Genomic DNA, 21252 nt, shown 5'->3' with positions numbered 1-21252 from the left:
AGTTTGCTAGAAGAGAAGGGTGATGTTACTGCTGACGTAGTGGGTGAGGGTGATGCGCAGAGTCCACAAACTCCTGATCCTTGTCTACAGCACCTGAAGCTTCTTTCTACCATACTAACTGAGGCATGGGATGATCTGCGAAGAGAGTTGGTGCCACTGCTGCCTTAGTTTTGCTGAAGCAGAGTGAAGAGGCAGGCTTTGAGCCTTGAGACATGGAATGTTTGTGTGTGTGTGTGCAGCTCTCTGCTGCTCTAGAAGAGACACTATCTTTGCCCATTGTTCCAAAAGTTCCTAAATTTGATCCTTCTACATCGGAAAATCTTTCAGTGGCTCTTTTTCAGTGGGAACAACATAATGATCATATTTGCTTTTCCATCTTTGTATGGCTGCAACCATCCCTATCTTCCTACCAAAGCCACACTTTTCTCCTTGTCTGCCAAGTTAGCCCCACTCTATACCAGAACTGGGTTCAAGTCCCACCTTGGACAAAAGGTTATTGTATTGCAGGGGGTTGGACTAGATGGCCCCTGTGGTCCCTTCCAACTCTACAATTCTACAGTCCTATGAAATAATAGCTACAATAAAGGATATATTCCAGCTTAAGAAGACTAGAGGAGAGCAGAACATCTTGGTACCTTGACTGCAAAAGTTGGCATTAACCAAATTGAGTATGAAATGATGTAGGATGAGAATTTACCTGCCTGAGAGCAGCATTCCCTTCTGGGCACTGGTGGGGATGGGTGGCACATGACAGTGGTGGGCAGAGCCGGAGGTAAAAGCAAGCAGAGTAGCTAAGGTGAATCCTGCAGCAAGCAGGCTGCTCCCTTTTAACTGCTGCAATAGGCTACTTACACACACACACCCTCTAAGCAAGCAATAGGCATTATCGGAGTCAGGGAACACATTTCAGCTAGGCAAAAGGCACTGAAGGAGAGTACAAAGTAGGGCTGGTAAGAGATATGGTTGAGGACAGGGTGTGACCTGGGGAAAGTCCCAAAGACCAGAGCCCAAAACGGGCCCCTGGGATTGAGGTTCCCAATCCCTGTTGTAGTCAAAGTGTTGCCTTGCAAGGAGTTAATGGAACTGAGCATTTTAATATATTGACCTAGAGATAAAGCAAAGGAAACTCTGGTATTCTTCAGAGCAGAAATTTAACAGATAGTGTACAAGCTTTAGAGGAAGACAAAGGGTGTCCCTTGGGATTATGATAAGCAAGGAGAAGTAGGGCAGTTATTTAAGAGAATGAAGCAATGCTTTCCTGGCTACAGCAAAGGCAGTGCAGGCCTGTTTTCCATGCTTTTGCCGGAGACCTGGAGTTGGCATGAAAAGCCACTTCTCACTTGGAAACAAAAGGTTATAAGGAGGAGCTAGGGAATTGTCACCCCAGATGCCTGGACACAGGGGAAAAAGGCAAATCGTTCCAAATCTGTGTGATGCCAGCCACACTTCTTCGCCAGTAAAATACATTTACAAAACCTGCTTGAAAATGGCTCCTGCTAGACTCAGGTCTCTAGCTTGACCACTAAACATCAGGAATGTTAAGACCAGGGCTTTTGGTGCCCCCTCACACCAGAACGTTTAATGTACGTTTGCCCCTTTCTCAAAAACATACTCAAAAGCTACACGTGAAAGGGGTTGATTTAATGTAAAACAAGAACATTTTATTTTTCCCTGACAGACGCTTGATGTCAAAACTTTTTTTTGTCTGAACCTGGAGGACAAGATTGCTCAGTGTGCACAGGTGACAGGTGAGCAGTGCGCTGACCTGCCCTTCGGACTGCCAGCCCAAAGCCAGCTGGTGCTGGTTACAAACAGCAACGGGTCTGGAACAACAGATCTGGGATAATGACCAGACAGACATGAATACAAGAGGGAGCAGATGGTATGATGCTGTTGGCTGCACAAACATGCACTGGGGCCCCCTGTGCTGGACCATGCATAAGGAAGGGTGGGCACTTCCAGCAGGAAGGGGGATTGACCGTGTGGCACCCCCTCCCTCTGGGCATTACCCCATGAAAGTAAGATTTGAGATGGTGAGGACGTTGCCCTGCTAGGACGACCCACAGGGAGCCACACGCACCACCACTTGGCAGTCGCCTTCTCGTTTCCACCTCTTTTGCTGGGCCTTCCTTGCTCAGCTTTCTCCGCGTTTTGGCGCAACCTCTCAAGCTCAAAGGGCTGCCATCTGAACCACAAGCCCTGGAGGTAGGGGATAGTTGATGTGAGACAGAGAAGCAGGTGCCATCACGCACACATGGATCTTGTCACAGTCGGCTGTCATGCTGCAGACCTGAGAGAGGAGGAAAAACAACAACAGCTTTTCAGCACAGTAAACTAGATGTAGGGAACCTCTTTGCCCCTGCCACAGTGTTTCATGCAGCCCCCTGTATGTGATAATTCAGAACCAGGCCCCCTCCACAGAGCGCTTGGACAAAAGCACAGGGCCCATTACACACAGAGCCAAGTGTGCCCTAAGCACATTCCTCTCAAGCGCCTGTTGGTTTTGAAGGAAAACGTGGCCACTCCAAAAAAGAACATGGCGATTTACAGGTTCTTGAGAATGATATAAAGGTCTGTAGAACGATAAAAGCTGGTGAATGGGAAGTACATAAAAAACCATCACCACCACCCAAGAATGACCTGGCAGGAACCCATGAGCTTGCAGACTGCTGATGGTAGCTGAGCCTAAAAAGGAGAGATTGGAGAAAGGAAATTTCTAAAGCGGTAAAGAAGGGTGAAGGCTAATCATTCCCAAATCACCTTTTAATGAGAGCACCTCGAGATGTGGAATGTTCATGTGTGAACTGGGGATGGGGCAGAAAAGAAATGGAGGAAAGGAGGAAATTATTCACTTGCTCAAACACCTGACAGCTCATATGGGAGGGAAGGGGGAGGGAATGCCTTCACCACCTCCAGAATTGAGTGCCTCCCATAAAACAAAAACAGGTTCCCAAACTTGTTTACCCCACAGACCACCACAAAATTGCTAAGGGTCTTGAAAAACCTGGTTTTTCTACTTGTTGCAGCAAGTGTAATATGATATGTTAGATGATGTACAATTTAAAACTGCAGTTTCACTGCTTTTTTACTGTTTCAGAATGTACACAATAAAATACAATATAAACAGTAAAAGCAGCAATGAAAAATCAATCAAAAGCAATAGGAATATTTAATGTGATAGATATGCTGTCTCTCATCTTCAACCACAAACTACAGATGTTGTGGACTACCTTATTGAAACTCGCAGACCACACTTTGGGAACTCCTGCTTTAAAGGACTTGGTTCTGGAGCTGGCAGCTGCCTGAGCAATATAGCACAGCAGGGAGAAGGCTGACCAGTGATAATGGGTGCTCATATAAAATATAACCATTAAAATATAATAACTCCTCTTTCAGATATCTGGAGCCATGAACAAGCCATGAACAACCCCCTTTAGGGGTTGGGGAAACACATTCTGTGGTTGGTCCACTTATTCTTAATGTGATACAATCAGAAAGCCAATTTCTCCCTCTCAAGAATACATGGAACCGGATGAACACTAACACTGGTTTTGCACAGCAGAGAATTGTACAATTAACATACTTCTTTAAAACACCACCAAAGTACACATTCATGAAATGAGATATGCTATTTTTTTTATAAAAAAAACCACACCACCGCACAATAGAGCTTCAGTACTGGGATTGCACAGCAAACGGGTGAAGGACCACTGAAGAAATAGAAAAATCCCATATACCAAGAAGTTAACAGAATGGTATTTGTGTGTGTGCACGCACACACATGCAGAGACTCGTGTGCCTAGCTCACAGCTGATGTACATAGCTTCACGAGAGACCAGCAGTGCCAAGAACACAGCAACACATGCCACTCACCTGTGGGCGGGGCAAGGCCATGTTGCCACTCATGTGATGAGAGGTGTGAAGTTGGAATTATCATCTGCACTCTTTTCGCTATCTGCTGACGGTTTTCTCCTCCTCCCACCTGCAATGTCAAGGAGTACAATGTTGCAGACCAGCGCCCAGCTTTAAATGGCAATGTTAATGGGAGGGTACAAGACCCTTCGGGCCTAACACATCGGGCGCGACTTCACAGGCTCAGGGAATTTCAAGCAGATTGGTGGCTGGTGAATCTAGCCTCTCGGTAGCTTCCTCCCTAGGAGCTGCACCCCACTATCACTCCCCAGTGGTGAGCAGGTCTACACTCAAGTGGTCATAACTGCACAGCTGCGTCAACTGCCCCCCCCATTTGCCCCCTCCAGGATCTTTGATGTGACTTACTTAGGGTCCGGAGTAACTTCTTGCCCAGGGGCTCCTCTGGGCCACTTGGGGATATGCTCATCTCCATTTCTCTGCTTGAAGTTTCAGGTTCCAGCCTGAAAAGGCAGCCCTCGTTTTCTGTAAGGCAACAATATCCAAGATTAGGTACAACACGCTTCTCTCCCTGTTCCTGGCCCACCTAAATGCCACCGTGCTCCCAACATACTTACTCTGCTGCGTGCCAGTCTCTAGGCAGCCTGCCACCTCCTCCTGGATGTGAGGGATTCCCTCCATGTGCAGGAACACGGAGTCTGTCGGGCTCTTAAGATGCAGGTCTGAGTGGCTAACTGCAGGGTTCAGAAGGAGAAACCACCACAGCAAGTGTGTCAGGACATGTGTACATTTCAGGTGTGTGATACAGAGTGGCAACAAATCAGTGTGAAGGATATAGTCAAAGGTGGGCTGTTATCACTTAATTTAGCTTTCTCCCATTCGACCTGGTTTTAATTTACATTGAGCCTTTGCTCCAGGGTGGGCACACATGCAATTTACACATGCAAAATTTGTCCAAATCGGCAGCGAATGTGCTTCACCACAGTGTTCATTACTGTACACCATCGCACGGTCAGAACATGCCTCAAGCTGTACCTACTTCTCTCGTGCAGGAGGATGGCAGGGTCGTCCTTGGGGGTCTGTGGAGTGCCTCTGACGGTGGGCGCCTTTGTGGAATCGGCATCATTGAAAACCTCCATGTCAGGGGTCTGGGGTGAGCTATCCATGTGGCTGGCAGCCAGCGCATTCTGGTACTGCTGCCGTGTGATCTGGGCATGGGAGAGAACGACCCATATTCAGATGACTCGCTTTTGTTCATCTCCAAAATCCACCTTACATCTTCTGCTACAACCCACGTCCACATCCCTTTGCAACTCAACTATTGGAAGTTCTTCCATTTCACTGCAACATCTCTTCCGCCTTCGCTATCTTTAAAACTGCCACCTTCATGCCCGGCTACTGGCTTTCCCATTGGCCCCTGGTAGGAAACGGGGTGTTGGACTAGGCAGATCTTTGGTCTGGTCTGGCAGCATCTATCCTCAGGGAAAGACAGCTGTGCCTCAGCAACCAAAGGATTACAAGGATGCCCAAACCTGCCTCAAAACAAACAGGTCTACAGAAGCCCAGAGCCTTGCAAGTTCTGTGTGATGTGCTATTCGTCAACCCTTCCATCTTTCTTTATCAAACCTTGCTCTGCCTTTTCATTTCTGTCCACCTAACTCAAGGCTGAAATCCCACCAGGCATCAGCTCCATTCTGCACGCTGTTGATGTTACTTGACTGTTCAACTGATGAACAGCTTTCACATATAGGATAGCCTTGTACCACAAAATGCCCAAAGAAGCGGCAAGGAGTCTGCACTTGTTCCAGTCACCCAGCCCAGCAGATACCTTGACAAACTGCACATCACAGAGGATGTGCACAGAGTAATCTGGCGTGTAGATATTGTTGCTGCTGCTGTAGAGTTGGGTACTGCTGCCTCCATAATCATTGCGCTCTCGGATGGGGGACTCGCCTGAGCGGTTTAATCCACTGCACCGGGATGGCGACTGGTTCACTAGAGACAAAGAGGAAGCAGTGAGCAAAACTATTATCCCTCACAGTGAAGAGGCAATGGCTAATGTGCAGGCTCTTGGGGAAGCATTTCTCAAGTCCCTCCTCAAGTCTGGCATGTAAATTTGGCCACAATCACCTCCAGCCATGAAATCCAGGGTAGGCTTAGCACAAAACATTTTGCTGGCGGACAAAATGTACCCTCTCTCTTTCCATACAGCTGTCAACTAGGCTGACAGCTGAATCTTCAAACCGTGGTGATGTGATCAGGGTCCTCTATTGGCCCTGAAGCAGCAGGCTTCATGAAGTGCATGCAGATGGGAATGGCTGGGCAACTTAGGAGGAACAGCTCTCCATTCCATTCTGCTACCCGAAGTAACTGCCTCACTTTGCCTAACGATAGGGCTGGCCTGACCAGGGTAGCTTCTGGGGTTAATGTCACAGACCTGCTCAAGGAGAAAGAATGCTGAGCAGGGATGGGACATGGCAGATAATAAATACAACAGGCAGCAGGGTTGGAGAGAGCAGCTTGCTTAATGAAGGATTTCCCCCCACCCACCCCTGCTTTAAACCAACATCTGCTCTTTCAAAAAAGCCAACAGCACGCAAGCCCACGCCATGCTTCTCAAGCTGATTTGCTGCAAGACTATGCAGAGAGGATATTAGCAAGAGGAAAATTTGAGGGATTATTCACATGATGTGGATTCAGGTCACCACTGTAGCTCTGCCTGCTTCAAAAATAAGCAGGCTTGATGGGGAATAGAGCAAGAAGAGATTGAAGTAAAAACTGGAGAAATTGCTGGCTCTCTCTTGCTTGACAAGGAACAGAAATGGCTCAGGTTTTCCAAATGAGCCTGAGAGCATGTAGCAGTGTTGCTTCCTACGGAGTCACTAAATCAATGGCTTTTATAGATAACAAACACAAACAACCCTTTGCAGGTTTGAGTGGCACCTTTGTCTACAGCAGTTTGGGCAGCATTGAGCAGTTCTGAGAACAAGAAGTGGGCTGTTGATCTGCTTAATTTCTTCTCCTGCTAGAAATTTGGGCACCTCAGTGGAACTTCTGCCTGTTTTAGCATGCACCCATCAACATGTTGAGGTGTGTGATTCCCACATGCTAAGAGATGTGACTTTAACCAGGGCTCCAGTCAGCCTGGAACAGGAGTCTGCTAGTACTGTTCAGGGGAGACCTTTCTCCATGCAGAAACCTTCCCTCCATACTGCTTTATGGTGCTCAAGGGGCTGGTTTAGGCATTGGTGATCAGCTGCCAAACTGAACAACTTATTACAATGTATTAAGGGGGGAGGTTTCTGAAAGTTGAAAAGTAAGCATCCTCTCTCCTCTTCCACTCATTCCTCAAACTTCCCTGTGCAGTACAGGGAGGAGAGATCACCATGAACTTCTCCCTTGTTTATGAATGGCAATGGAACCCACCTGAGAGGTGCCAGAGCTGAGCTCTGGCTGAAAAAAAGCAATGCCTACTCCCTATTTAAGATTGTGTTTCTCCTGCCTATGAAGAGCACCAGCCTAAAACCTATTAACACAGCACATATAGCATTGGATTTTACTTCAATATCCTTTGTTACTATCATTTTCCTCTACAACACTGCCAACACCACACTTTCCTGTTTTCTTATTACTGACAAAGCTGGTTAACACTATATTCTTTCATTCTCTCCACTAGCTAAGATTCATATTTTTAGCTTCGTGTTTTCTGCAGCGTTATCCCCACCCTGTCTTTTGAGCATTCTATCTTGCAACATTTCATGTCAAGTTCTCCACTTTTCTAATTCCCTTGATCCTAATCTTTCTTGTCTCTTTGATTTCCCTTCCCTTCCCTTTCTTGCAAGCCATAGCACATCAAACACCTTGTAGGATACCTACTGCAGTAAGAAGAGATTTGTGGCCCTTAATGAGTATTTATGGCGAGAGCTTTCAGAGACTGGAGTCCACATCATTTAATGCAGAAATGTCTCTAACAGTGACTTTAAAAAACCCCACCTTACTGTTTCCACAAAATTTCCCTATAACACCTCCCTGCAATCCCAATTTCCTAATATTTTAACTGCTGTTTGTGTAAGATTAACACAGGAAATGCATGTTTACCATTTTCACATGCAATCCTTGCTTTCCCCCTCTTCTTTGACTGGCACTTTCTTAGCTCATTTCCCCTATGTAAGAAGGTCCCTCTTAATTCGGGCACCATGCACATTGCTTGAAATTCTATTGTCGAGAAAGCATGCACAGCTCAGTTGCAATAGTGAGACCACAACCCATCTAGTAAGGAGGTATGTCCCTAGACCCTAATTTTGGAACTGGCCAATTGAGCGTATTCCTTGGAATCTCTAGAAACATATACAACACATTTCTGCATATGCACACATTTGTATATGGATTTGTATGCACATATTCTGTATATGCACACATGCAGATTTATATTTATTTATTTATTTATTGTTTGCAGCTCCTCTATGTGTATGATAAATTATGGGAAAGTGGCTATCCCTGGTGTTTTATGTGCAGCCTTTGAGGTAGATCACCGCTCAGCACAGGCAAATAGGTAACAGTTGTGGAGAAGCACAGCACATGCAAAAATATGAAGAGTGTTCATTTTTGCATGCATGTAGAGTATATGCCGATATGTGGAATTAGAGGAAGGGCTCGCATTTAAGCACAGAATCATGAGGTTGCAGGATAGTGTAGTGTGTATTCTTCCATACTCTAATGTGCAGGGCTGGAAAAAGGATCAGCAGGCAGCAGCATGGGAACTCTTGCTGGGTGCTATGTATACAGTTACCTGGGGAGCCAGCCAGAGATTCCCCTCTGCTGAAGGCGAAGGTACGAGACACGGACACAGGCACTAGATGGGGGGCCAGAATCAGGAGACAAAAACCAGGAGGCAGGGGAAGGAGCAAGGGAAAGTGTTTAGAAGGAACAGAAAAGAACTAGGCTGGATAGACAACAGAATTACAGCTTGGAAAGTTGCAAGCTGCTCACAGATAGAGAGTGGAGCTGTCTTTCCTGCAGCTATTTATAAAGTGAACAGGTAGGAAGGTCTGGCAGGCAAACTGCCAGATCTAGATCAGGGCCTAAGTATCCGTAGTATTGTAGGGTTATATTATGGAGAACCCTCTCCAGACTGGGCGGGGGGAGGGGGGAGTATATCCAGAACAAGGACCCTGAAAAGAGATTTCACTCCATATGCTACCAACATTATTTCACAGACACAATGCCTCACCTAACATCATAATTAGGGCCCAGCCACACTTCTGTTTGCTCTGCGATTTCAAATCATAGGTGCTAGAGGGGTTTTGTTTGTTTGCTGAATCTGCAGATTGGCATTTGTTCCAATTCTGGGTAAAGCTGGTGGGACCATAAAAAGAAGAAGCAACAACCCTCTTGGACCCATGATTTGAAATCATGGGACAAATGGAAAAAAGAGGTTTTAATAAATATGTCATGAGCATTTGTTATAGAACCATGATGCAACTCCGCCAGTCACCACTGGGCGGCACTAAATTATATATTATGGTATGCCGACAGGAGGAGGACTGTTTCTGGGCATTCAAAAGAGATTATGGACCCAAGGTTAGGGGCCATAACTATTATTCCTACAGATTTTCCTTATTTGCATGGAGCATTACTGTCTTGAGGGAGAAGGTGGGCGTTCTGCATGTGAGCAAGGATATTTGTTATGCACACACAATACATGCATACTTGATCAAGTTACCACACATATTAAGTATGTGCAGGACCAGCTCCAGCTTTTTCTGAATCCAGAACAGGAGAGATGTGGGCAGGAGGGGCTTAGGGCTTCGTTGCCTCTTGATTGGCTGTAGAGGCAGAGGAAGAGAATGAAGAGATAGGAAGGTGGGGTGAAGAGCTGGATGTGGCTGAGGTTAGGACCCTAGTAAATAATGGCCAGCAGAGTCTCTGGGTGCAGCTTGGGAAAACGAGGACTGCCTGTTCTGGGCTGGGAAGGGGGATGGTGACAAGGGGCAGGGGATGTGAGAGGGAGGAGTGGTAGGAAGTCCGGTCTTCTATCCAGACTGGGTGTTTCAGGGGATGTCCTGCCTGAGCAGTCCTGCTCCACATTATCCACATCAGCAAAAGATTAGGTCAGGGAGAAAATACGTACACAAGAAAGACGACCCGGCCAAGCTGCTCATTTTGCGCACGTCGTTATCTGAAAAAACAGGAGGCAGATGGAAGGTGAGTCTCAAGTCAGAGCTTTGTAGTACCAGCCCTACCCAGTACAGGGAAGATACCCTTTCTCTGAATGTTAGGATATCGATGTTCCGTTTCACCTAAGAGGAACAGATATGTGGATTGTTGTGAATGTGGAATGTCTGTTTACATTCCAGCACAGCCTGCTGGGAACTTTTGTGTATAGCTTTTGCTTAGTGCCTCCTGCTCTTAGATATGAAGGAGAGCAGACATGTTTTCTTTGTCTTGATCTATGCTGAATAAACTGCTTGTAAATATGCTTTACATATGCCTCTGTCCGCCTTTCTGTTGCGAAGAGTTAATTACTCTGCTGATTAGAGCGTGCTCCAGCTTCTGAAGAGTTCTGAAGCTGCGGGTCGCTGATTTATGCTGTGCCAAGGACTGGAGATCGCCTGGCTACCGGCTGGTGGGCTGGAGCCAGCTGGGGGCCTGCAAATTGCCCCTGTTTCCTTGGACGCATCCCAACAATGGAATGCCAGGGTGGTCATACCAGCTGCAGCCTGCCTGGACTGGCCACAGATTGGCAGCCCCTGCTACAGCGATGCTGTTAGTGTATGCAAGGCTTACAAGGATAAGAGAGCACCCCTCTCACAGACACTGCTCCTTCTGACTTTCCATTAATGTTTCTCATACTGCAGTTCCAAAAATGTTATTGGGGGGCGGGCTTGTTCTTCCACATCTACATGAGAATCCATATAGATTGCTGCCAACCATGTGAACAGGAAGCTCAGTGACTTCCATTTCACCACTGACCATTTCCCTCTGGCAAGGCTGTTCAAACTGTACATGCTCAGGTGGCTGCAGCACAGAATTAAAGGGCAACACAGAATTTGAGTTCATGAGTACCTGAAGTCAAAACACTGGATTGGAAAAAGCGTTTAGGCCTTATGGAGAAGAGCCTTCAACGGTGTGGGCTTAGCGGCTCCAGAAAGCTCAGGGTAAGGGCCAGAAATGAAAGGCTGCCAAGTTGGGCAGAGGTGGGGGGACTTCCTTTCAGTAGTGGGCAGAGCAATGAACCTAAATTTCACCCTTGTACAGTAGGCTAGTTTCTGCACACATTCCTCCACCTCCCTCTATCCTCCATCTGGGGAAGCAAGAGGCATTATCAGAGTTCAAGGAAGTACTGCAGCCAAGCAGGAACACTCTGGGGAAGAATCCTAACAGGCCAGATAGACAGGCTGGGAGGACTACGGCTGGCCCCCAGGCTTGTTTAGCACAATTACCAAGCCTTCTCCATTACTTCTGCTCTACTTTCAGACCTTTGCATACCCTCTTCCTTTGTTCGCTTTCTGCCCTATTACAATTTGATAATTCTGCATTTCTGTGAAAAGCCAAACGCTGCCATCAGCAAAAGCCCCTTCCTTGGGGCTTCCTTCAACTCATTCTGTGGCTGGCTCTGGATTTTTACCTGAGCAGACAACAGCCATGATAGCTGGGACTCCGTAGTACGTGAAGGCTCCATTCTCAAAACGCAGGCCTTCCTTCCCCACTTCCACCTCCACCTTCCCCTGAAGAAGCATAAAACAATGGAAAGGCACTTCAATCCTTGTCTTCACAATCTTTGGTCATTCATTAAAAAAAAGAGAGGAAGAAAAACAAAGCCAGTGCATCTTAGAAAACTGCTTTGAACCAAAACAAAGGCTGTTTACTCAGATACGTGTGGGTGTTCCTTCATAAAAGTAGATAGCAGAAGGTGTGAGCCAAGGCTGTTGGGGCATCAGTAGGAAAAAACACAGGATAATGGGAGACACATAAAAGCTGGGAGTGAGGGCCCCTGGACAAACTAGGAGAGTCCATACCTGATAGGTTTGGAGTGACTGCCTGATAGGAGTCTGAAGCATCAACAGAAGGGACACAGGAAGAATGATTCCAGGGTTGGGGGTTAAGGATAAAAGCCAGCCTTGGGCAGGGAGAAAAGTATACTGGAGTATCTAGTGGTTGGCTGCCATAAGCCTAGCTCAAGCTAACAAGATGTTTGTTTCCCCCCAATATTGATTTGTAAACAACATTATTAAAACAGAGAGAAGAGGTAAGTATTACCTGTTGGCGAGGCTCTGGCATGCTGGTTTTCTACCCACCTTACAAACATCACTAAACTTGCCACCTATTATAGATGAGGCTGAATATGCAGATGAAAGTGTGGGGAAGGGTTGTGGCTCAGTGGTAGAGCCATTTGCCTTGGACACAGAAGGTCTCTGGTTCAATCTTGGCATATCCAGGTAGGGCTGGGACAGACTCCTGCTTTAAACCCTGGAGAGTCACTGCCAGCCAGTGTAATACTGATCTAGATGATTCAGTGTAACTGTAAGACCATGGGCGTAGCCAGGGGGTGCTGGGGAGCTGCCCCCAATCAAGTAAATAAATAAAAATACTTAACTGACCAATTGCATTGCAGATAACTCAGCTCTGCCCCCCCCCAATAAATCCTGCTACACCCATGTGTAAGAGGACTTCCTATGGGTGGTTCGCCGGTAGCAAATTTAGAGCATCGTCAACTTTAGCGCAAAAGAACTGGAATCCAACGCCTTATTCCTTGATCTAGGCTGCAGCACTTTTAAAATCCAGCTGGGGAAGTAAGGCCTTGTAGATCCAAGGGTGGGTGTAGCTGTGCTATACTATAGCTGTGCTATAGTCCCTCTGGGACTATGGATTCTCAAGGAATGTTTGACCAACCTGTAGGATGAGAACGAAGTAGTCAACTGGCCGATTGCGCTGGAAGAGGTAATGTTCAGGGGCTCGCCTGTTCTTGTGGTCAAACTTCATCTCTTGGATGACGTTTGGGTGTTTGAGCAGCCGCAGCAGGATCTTCTCCGAGAGATACGGGGGCTTGAAGGGCTCGACCTCTGCAAGGGGAAAATGGGAAAGGAAATAATTTCGAGGTTTGTGAGATGGCGCTTTACGCCTTCTATGATCTGCCAACGACAACCCAAAATGGTGACTAAGGGTGCCATGGAAACTCAAGAAGAAAGAGGGAATTCTCCAGTTCGGAGAATGGAATCAGGTGGTGCAGGTTTGGCTTAGTTTTATCAGGGAGGCTGCTAGCCATGGCAAAATTTGTGCCCTGCACCCATCAACTTCTCTCTCCAGATTAAAAAAATGGGAGCTCAAATAATTTCCACTGTACCATAAAGCAGGCCGAATCTTGAGCTGGGAAAGCTGAAGAGTATAGCTCCTTGAGGTATGCAGGGATCATGGCTGCTGACAGCACTGGCTCAAGGCAAGGACTGGACCCTCATCATTAAAGGTGCTTTGGAAGGGCTGGGTACCTGTGGCCATGAAGCGGTGGGTGGCCAGTAGCAGCTGCGGGGAGATCTTCACCTTCATCTCACTATCCGAAAGTCGGAAAATGGAGAAGTCATGAGGTTTCCGACCCCGGTGGGGTGCCCGTTCCTTCTTCCGATTGTCAGCTGAAAGTCAGGATAGCAAAAACAGAGTTATGGCACTGATAATCTACAAATGGTGCCCTGTCTCCATCTCTTCTTCCCCTGAACCTGGAAGCAAAACAAAACTGATGATTTCTGGGACTCTAGATAGACAGCTAGAAGATTTCAAGTGTATGCAACTCCTCTTCCTTTTCCTCAAATCTTTTATTTGTTGAGTACATGATGGGGTGGGGGAAAGTTCTGAAACTGGAACCTCCTGTCTGCAAACTCAAGAGTTCCAAAGACTGGTGACATTTGTGGATTTCTTGAGCCATCTTGATATTTTTATATGGCAATGACCAGTAAAATACAGGCACACATTTGCCCTGCTCTGCACACTGAGGAGTTCCCACTACATAAGATGTTCCGTTCCAATGTTTCTTCTCTCAAGTGCAACACAGAGCGGTTATTTTATAATATCTGACAAGATGCACATCATGAAAGCACAGAAGTGCAGAAACTAGTTGTGGTGAGATGAAGACATTCTGTACAACCTCAGGAGCTATCTGTTAATTCCTCTGTGCCTCAGAGCTGAATCATGACATTGAAACAAAGTCTGAAGACATTGCTTCTTTGACCACCTACAGCTCTTTCCCAGTGTTTCATTACTTAAGCCATTAGTAGACCATCCTTTAGCCAAACAGTTCTGATGCAGGAACATTGCCTCAGACCTTTGGGGGAAGCAGCAGCTCCACTTTCTGTCAAGCAGCGAGATCAGTAATTCACAAAATCACAGTGAGAAAATTAAAACTGGTTCTGACTGAACTTGCTTCTTTCTAGATGCTTGTTTGAGGGTTGGGGGAGCAGTCACCTCTGTGCTTCCAAATACTCACTGTAGAGGTCTGTCTCATCCAGAATCTCAGATTTGATTATCTCTTCAATAACGTCCTCGAGCGTGACAATTCCCATCACTTCATAGAAGGGGTCTCCTTCCCCTTCATTATTCACCCGCTGCACAATTGCCAGGTGTGATTTACCTGCAATGAGAGAATGAACACAAGCAGGCTGAGCAGTAGTTTGAGTGAACTGCCCCACTGCACCCAACAAAAAGGAGTTAGGATATTTGAGGGCCCGTTGACTCAAGTGCTCAGTTGGGTAGCAATCCTTTCCTGAAATGAGTATGCAAAGCAAAAGCACTCCATTTTATCCCATCCATGCCAAGGACAGGTAAGCAATGTATGTCTAGGGAATACATCTTATTTGCTGTGGAAAGAAAGGGCTGTGACCTGAATGGGAAGGTGTCATGATAGTTGGTACAGGTGAGAGGTTCCATAATGGTGTGAAGGAAAAGAGTAATGTCAAGGAAACACTGATTCTGTGACAATACAAAACATACAATCAGGTGCCCTTCAGCAATGAACCAACACGATGCCCCATCCTATTTTTACACTGAAATCAAGATTAAAGTATTACAGAAAAGGCCATTAATTCAAGAACTCTTCAATAAACAAACAAGGGACCATTATGGGTGCCCAGGAAGATGCTTTGGGAGCTGACTAGGCTTCCTACTTCAGAAAGCATGTGAAACAGTTCATCATATGATTTTTATTTTACTGTGATTAAAAACAAATCCTGACGTTCCATTTTTAACAGGGCCTGAGTACTGAAACAAAGAATGTAGGCTTCAGAGTTCAATGATCATGGAAGAAACACAACAGGTTCCAGACTTACCTCTCATTTTCTATATGATTCTCTTCCCCCAGAGCATTGCACCTAACTCTGAGGAAATGCTGGCAGCTGCTCTTTTCAATGTATGCTGCTTTGAGAACATTCCAAAGCATCTAAATGGGGAATAATTTGCTAGGAAGTAGCACTACTGAGAGGAAAGCAAACTGAACATGACTCAGCAAGATTGTGCTCAGCTTCATCAAAAGGAACAATGAAGACAGGCCATGAGATGTCATATTTAGCATTGGCTGCAGCTCAGCTTCCATACCGTGGCCAGTTCTGAAAGCTGCTTTCAAATATTTCTCAGCAAAGTGGATGTGAATGAGAGCCAAGATGCATAGATCTAATAAATGCTTAGCCTTGGTCTCTTTGCTGTTAAGCAGTGCAGACCCATTATCTGTTAAGACTGGGTCTGTTAAGCTTTTCCTACCCACTCTGATGCTTTCTGATCACCAACAGGACAGCATTCAAAGGTGCAGCTTCCACTGGGTGCCTATGCGTTTTAATACTAACTTAAGTGTGAGGATTCCTTTGAGTTCATTCCATCTGCTCACACAACTGGGTACATTTCAATGTATGTATGTACTAACCCCCTCATCAGTTTTTGAGAGAAGCAGTTATTGCTGTTTGCTCCAAGGCTTCTGAACTTCTTCAACTGTACTGCAGAGGCAACATCTAAAAAAATGCTATTTAAAAAAACAAAGCAAAAAAAACCACATAGGGCAAAATTCCCACAATTTCAGCTGCTGCAGCTTTGGCACCAGATATCACAAGGTTCACAATAAAATTGTGAATGCTGGTGACCCTGAACAACATCAATGGGTATTAATGATTTCCATATGGCCAGAGCAAAGCTGAACAGCATCAGGGGAGCCTGTACTGCACACCTGGAGATTAAATAAGCCAAATTCAAGACCAAACATAAAACTCCCTGCCTTTCAAAAGGGCAGCTGCTTTAGATTGCCTGTGTCTGGCACAACCAGCTGCAACTCAGCCAAGTGACCCCTAGCATCACTCAGGGATGACTAAGTAGAACCACCACTGGACAAATCTTAAACATGGTATTACTCTGGTTCAGTGTGCTCACATATCCCTAACAATTAAGGTGCACAATGCTAACTGATGAGAGGTATTGAACACAAAATAAGTTGTCTGATGTGATGTTTATATAGTAAAACTATAACCTTTGTTCTCCCTTCCTAACAGCAGCATTGCACATCCAAGGCACAATCAACCATGTTACAAAGCAAAAGCAAGGGAATATGGGCTCTATGTCTGGAAAAGTTATCAGGAAGATAAGTTATAGTTTTGGGCACTGACAGGATGCCACCTACTCATCCACAATCCCAGTTAAGTCCAGTGATATTTGGCCCATCTTTTTCATTTAGTTGGACAATCTACACTTGGGATGGGAAATCTGTGGTCCTCCAGATGTTGTTGGACTACAGTTCCCATGATCCTTGACTACTGGCCGCCCTTGCTGGGGCTGATGGGAACTGGAGTCCAACAGCATTTGGAGCACCACATTGGATTACTGGCTGTATTGTTCCCTACTGTTTCTTGCACCTTTTTCTGTTCGGTTTTCCCTCTAACAACCTGGTATCTAGCAAGCTGCAGATCCCTTCAGAGATACAATTTTCAGAACCCTTAGCCAACTACAGTTCCCAGGAATCTTTGAGGGAAGTCATGTCCTTGAAATGTGCACCAAATATGCCTTAAACGCCTGGTGTGGATCTGTATATGATATGAGAGGTGCTGTTCTCTGTGATATTTTAAATTGGTGTTAAGAGAAGCCACGGCTGGGTTATTTGCTTTGCAGTTATCTTGCAACTGCAGGCATGCGCACAGATGACATGGGAGGGGCTATTTTCAGTAGGCTCTCTGTTGAGAACCGGCCCATAACTCAGTAGTAGAGCACATTCTTTTCAAGCAGAAGGTCTCAGGGTTAACTTTATATTTCTAGATAGGATTAGTAAAGATCCTGCTACCAGTATCAACCTAGATGGACCCATAGTCTGACTTGGGAGCTTCATATGCCCACAGCAAGTATATCATGCTGTATTCCTAACACTCAGCTGGAATAGGCAGATTATAGCACAGTCATCTTCCTTACAAGAGTTGCTGAAGGCAAAGAACTGGCAGACCAGGTTCAGGCTGCTGTGAAAGGAGGGCTAAATGGCAAATGCATGAATCACTCAGCTAAGAGCAGAATATTCAGTACATATGAGTTTATGCACACTGGGTGCAGGGTTTTTTTTTGGGGGGGAGGCCTTAGGCCTACACAGCAATGCATTCCCTCTCAAGCAGCTCCAGAAGAGCATTGCTTACTCAGTTAAGGTCTAGGGAATATTAGGATTGCATGAGCCATGCATGACAAGAACACAGAAACAGACACACACACACACCCTTGCACCTCTCCCAGGAGTCCAGCCACATTACCTAGGCAGGACAAGACTAAGCTAAGACAAGAGGGCAGGCCAGTGCAGGAGGGGGCAATGTGGAGTCCCAGGGTACCTCGCAAGCAGGGCACGCAGGGAGCAGAGAGGCATGTGATGCTGGCGGGAGGCGAGCGGCTGGGGCCCCGGGCCCTCACCCGTCTTGAACTCCTTGAGCAGCGCATCTAGGCGGGTGTCATGGAAGACACAGTGCAGCGGGCGGCGGTAGAAGCGGGTGACCGTCTGCAGCGGGGTGCAGTCATCGGGATCCACAAAGGCCAAGTCCTTGACGAACAGCAAGTCGACAATGTTGTCGCGCCGCTCGCCTTCGTAGACCGGGATGCGTGTGTAGCCTGAGCGCAGGATCTCAGAAATGGTGGCAAAGTCCAGAATGGCATCCGAGTGCAACATAAAGCAGTCACTGAGGGGCGTCAGGATGTCCTCCACCACCTTGGTGCGCAGCTCCAGGGCCCCTTGCACCATGGCCAGCTCCTCACTCACCAGGTCATGCGGCTCCGCGGCGCGCAGGGTCTCCAGCAGGCGCTCCCGAGTGGAGAAGATGCTCAGCTCCTGGCGCAAGGCCCAGTCCAGAAGGCGGCTGAGCGGGTAGCAGATCGGGAAGGTGGCGGCCATGAGCAGGCGGGTGAGGAAGAGCGTGTGCGCCGCGATGGCGAGCCCGTGGCGGGAACACACCGAGTAGGGCAACACCTCCCCGCCCAGGAAAACGACCCCGGTGCAGATGAGCACCGGCAGCCAGGGCACGCCTTGGCTCGCCTCGGGCAAGGGGCTGTGCACGGCCTGCAGCGAGGCGCACAACCAGCCCGCCAGCGCGGCGTTGGCGCCGGCCTGGCCGAGCAGCAGCGTGCACAGGAGGTAAGTGCCGCTCCCGCCGCGGCCGCGCGCCGCCTCCACCTTGCGCGCCTGCTCGCGCTCGGCCGCCGAGCCGCTGTTGCGCAGCACGCGCAGCTCCATCGGGTCGAGCGACAGCACCGCCAAGCGGAGGCCGCTGAAGAGCGCCGACAGAGCTAGCAGCACCAGCGCGCCCAGCACCCGCAGCCACCCCTCGGCGGGCAGCGGCACCAAGCCCGCCGACAAGCCCGCGGCCGGCGCCTGCACTTGCAGCACGAAGCCGCCTCGCGCGCCGTGCAGCTGCCACGCGCGCCCGTCCCAGGCGCACAGCGAGAAGCGGCGCCCCTCGGGCCCGGCGCCGGACTCGCCCTTGCGCGGCTCCCGGACCCTCACCTCGGCCAAAGCCGAGCCGGCCGAGCCTCCGGGGAGCAAAGGGCCCAGCACCTCCACATCCGAGGCCCAGGCGCTGCGCTCCGGGCAGCGCTCTGCCTTGGTCGGCTGCTCCACGAAGACCAGCCGTCGCTCGCTCTCCTGCCGCGGGCCGCCGCTGCCGAAGCCGTCGCTCGCGTTGCCTTCGGCCGCCGGCTGGAAATAGACGCGGAGCAAGAAGCGGGAGCCCTCCACAGCCCGCAGCGCTCCCCCTTCGAGCCACACGCGACCCGGCGCCGTGCTCTCCGGCCGCAGCCCCAGCAGCCACGCCGCTCCGCCAGGGGGCCGCGGCGACAGCGAGAAGAAGAGCAGCAGCACCGCGCCTCGGCTCCGGCCCCAGCAGCAGGCGCTGCGGCGCTCCAGCGCGGGCCCCAAGCGGCTCCAAGCCTGGCCCACCATCCTCAGCATCCCGGGCGCGCGGCTCCGAGCAGGGCTCCGAAGGGCAGCCACCGGCCGCACGTGATACTGCAGCGGCGGCGCGGGGGGTGGGAGCGGTTGGCGGGCCACGTGGGCGTGGGGCGGGCCGGCCAGCCCCTCGGGGTGTCTCATTGGCCGAGCGGCGCCCGGCTAGCCCTGCCCACGGCCCCCCGGGCTGTCCGGGGCGAGAGCGTGCGCGGGCGAGGCGGGAGGCGTGCAGATTGCTCGGCGCCCTCCGGATTCAGGCGAATGCAAATAGTTGACTTCGAGCCAGAGTTCGAAATTCCGTCCATCATCCGTTGGCCTGGTCCCTTGTGACGTCGCGGGCCGGGGCAGGGGAGGGTGTTGTCCAAGGAGTTCATTCGACCGTCTAAGAAGGCGTCTTGGTGTACAGCAAAAGTATGGGTGCCGTGGCTCTCTGCTGCTCCCGTTGCTGCTACTCTTCGTGACCCCATGGACCAGAGTACTCCAGGCACTTCTGTCTTCCACTGCCTCCTGCAGTTTGGTCAAACTCATGCTGGTAGCTTCCAGAACACTGTCCAACCATCTCGTCCTCTGTCGTCCCCTTCTCCCCTCCATCTTTCCCAACATCAGGGCCTTTTCCAGGGAGTCTTCTCTTCTCATGAGGTGGCCAAAGTATTGGAGCCTCAGCTTCACGATCTGTCCTTCCAATGAGCACTCAGGGCTGATTTCCTTAAGAATGGATAGGTTTGATCTTCTTGCAGTCCATGGGACTCTCAAGAGTCTCCTCCAGCACCATAATTCAAAAGCATCAATTCTTCGGTGATCAGCCTTCTTTATGGTCCAGCTCTCACTTCCATACATCACTACTGGGAAAACCATAGCTTTAACTGTACCAAACTAGGTAGACCAATGGTGTGACTTGCTCTATTCCTGTGCTTTTCTGTTAATAAGGCAAATACTACAAAGAGGCTATAAACGCTCAGACGTGAAGCACATCCAAAGTCCTACCTCACAATCTGCTTGTGCCATTTGGATGCCAGGACATTACAGGCACCTTCAGCCACTGTCTCTCTCTAATGGTCCCTTTCTTTTTGGAAACTGCGAGCTCATTTTCTCTAGTGAGCTCATTTTTCCCATCTTGGGATGGAAGAAAGGGTGGGATACAGATGTAAGGAAATAGATAGTGCTAAAGTGACACATTATATAATTACATGTTTTTACATGTAGAAAGTGTGCCATTTCCCCTAGCAGCTAAGGAAAAGGGGGCATTGCTTGAATGCTACTGCCAGTAAAGTGCCAAGAGAAAATTGTATTACTAGCTCACCCTTAGGAAAGATATATATCTGGCAAAGCCCTTTGTGAAGTTATTCTGTCTTGCTAACAAAAATTCACATTTGTGAAAAACATGTTAGTTTAGATGATTCACTATAGCCTCAATCCTTTGCTGGTATTATGAAATCAGCTTAATCTCTAATCTGGTTACACTAAATCTGTCCCCGTCTTTCTAAATCTCCAGGATTTAATATAAGTGTTTAGAAGTAAGTTTCACTGAAATTAATAGGAATACTTCCAAGTTAAGATGCTTAAGATCAGGGTACAATTAATTATTTTTCCTAGGAAGAAAACCCTTTATTTTTCATAATATACTACATAATTGTAAATACAAAAACAAAGAAATACCTCAACGTATTGCAATACCATCTTGTTAGACCATTTTATTATTATTAGTGGAGGGGAATGACATTCTGCCCTGTTTAGGGCTGCATCTTTATGTAGCCACTACTTAGCATTGGCAGGGCAGAGCAGGGAAACATGACAAGCTATGTCTAAACAAAATAAAAAAGTTCCTTCCAGTAGCACCTTAAGGTAGAGGTAAAGGGACCCCTGACCATTAGGACCAGTTGTGGCCGACTCTGGGGTTGCGGCGCTCATCTCGCTTTACTGGCCGAGGGAGCCGGCGTACAGCTTCCGGGTCATGT

At 48.2% G+C, this 21252-nt stretch overlaps 1 protein-coding gene across 2 annotated transcripts; it reads right to left on the bottom strand.

The window, feature by feature from the left end:
- Nucleotides 1–1635: 1635 nt before the first annotated feature.
- CNNM1 (cyclin and CBS domain divalent metal cation transport mediator 1) lies at nucleotides 1636–19431 on the bottom strand. 2 transcript variants are annotated; one of them, XM_053389540.1, is made up of 13 exons: nucleotides 17773–19354; nucleotides 14345–14488; nucleotides 13356–13496; nucleotides 12763–12932; nucleotides 11498–11597; nucleotides 10001–10048; nucleotides 8660–8722; nucleotides 5699–5865; nucleotides 4910–5078; nucleotides 4488–4604; nucleotides 4279–4395; nucleotides 3874–3982; nucleotides 1636–2290 (listed from the first exon to the last, which is right to left on the bottom strand). In XM_053389540.1, the coding sequence occupies exons 1-12, from the start codon at nucleotides 19298–19300 to the stop codon at nucleotides 3903–3905; spliced, it is 2844 nt and encodes a 947-aa protein (XP_053245515.1). In that variant the 5' UTR covers nucleotides 19301–19354; the 3' UTR covers nucleotides 1636–2290; nucleotides 3874–3902. The 2 variants fall into 2 exon arrangements, with proteins under 2 accessions (XP_053245515.1, XP_053245516.1); XM_053389541.1 differs by lacking the exon at nucleotides 8660–8722 and having other exon boundaries at nucleotides 17773–19431.
- Between the last annotated feature and the right edge of the window lie 1821 nt (nucleotides 19432–21252).

The sequence above is a fragment of the Podarcis raffonei genome, chromosome 5 (assembly GCF_027172205.1).
Source record: "Podarcis raffonei isolate rPodRaf1 chromosome 5, rPodRaf1.pri, whole genome shotgun sequence".
Taxonomy (NCBI): Eukaryota; Metazoa; Chordata; class Lepidosauria; order Squamata; family Lacertidae; genus Podarcis; species Podarcis raffonei.
Note: the sequence above shows the minus strand (reverse complement) of the source record. Positions and strands in the feature narration are given on the sequence as shown.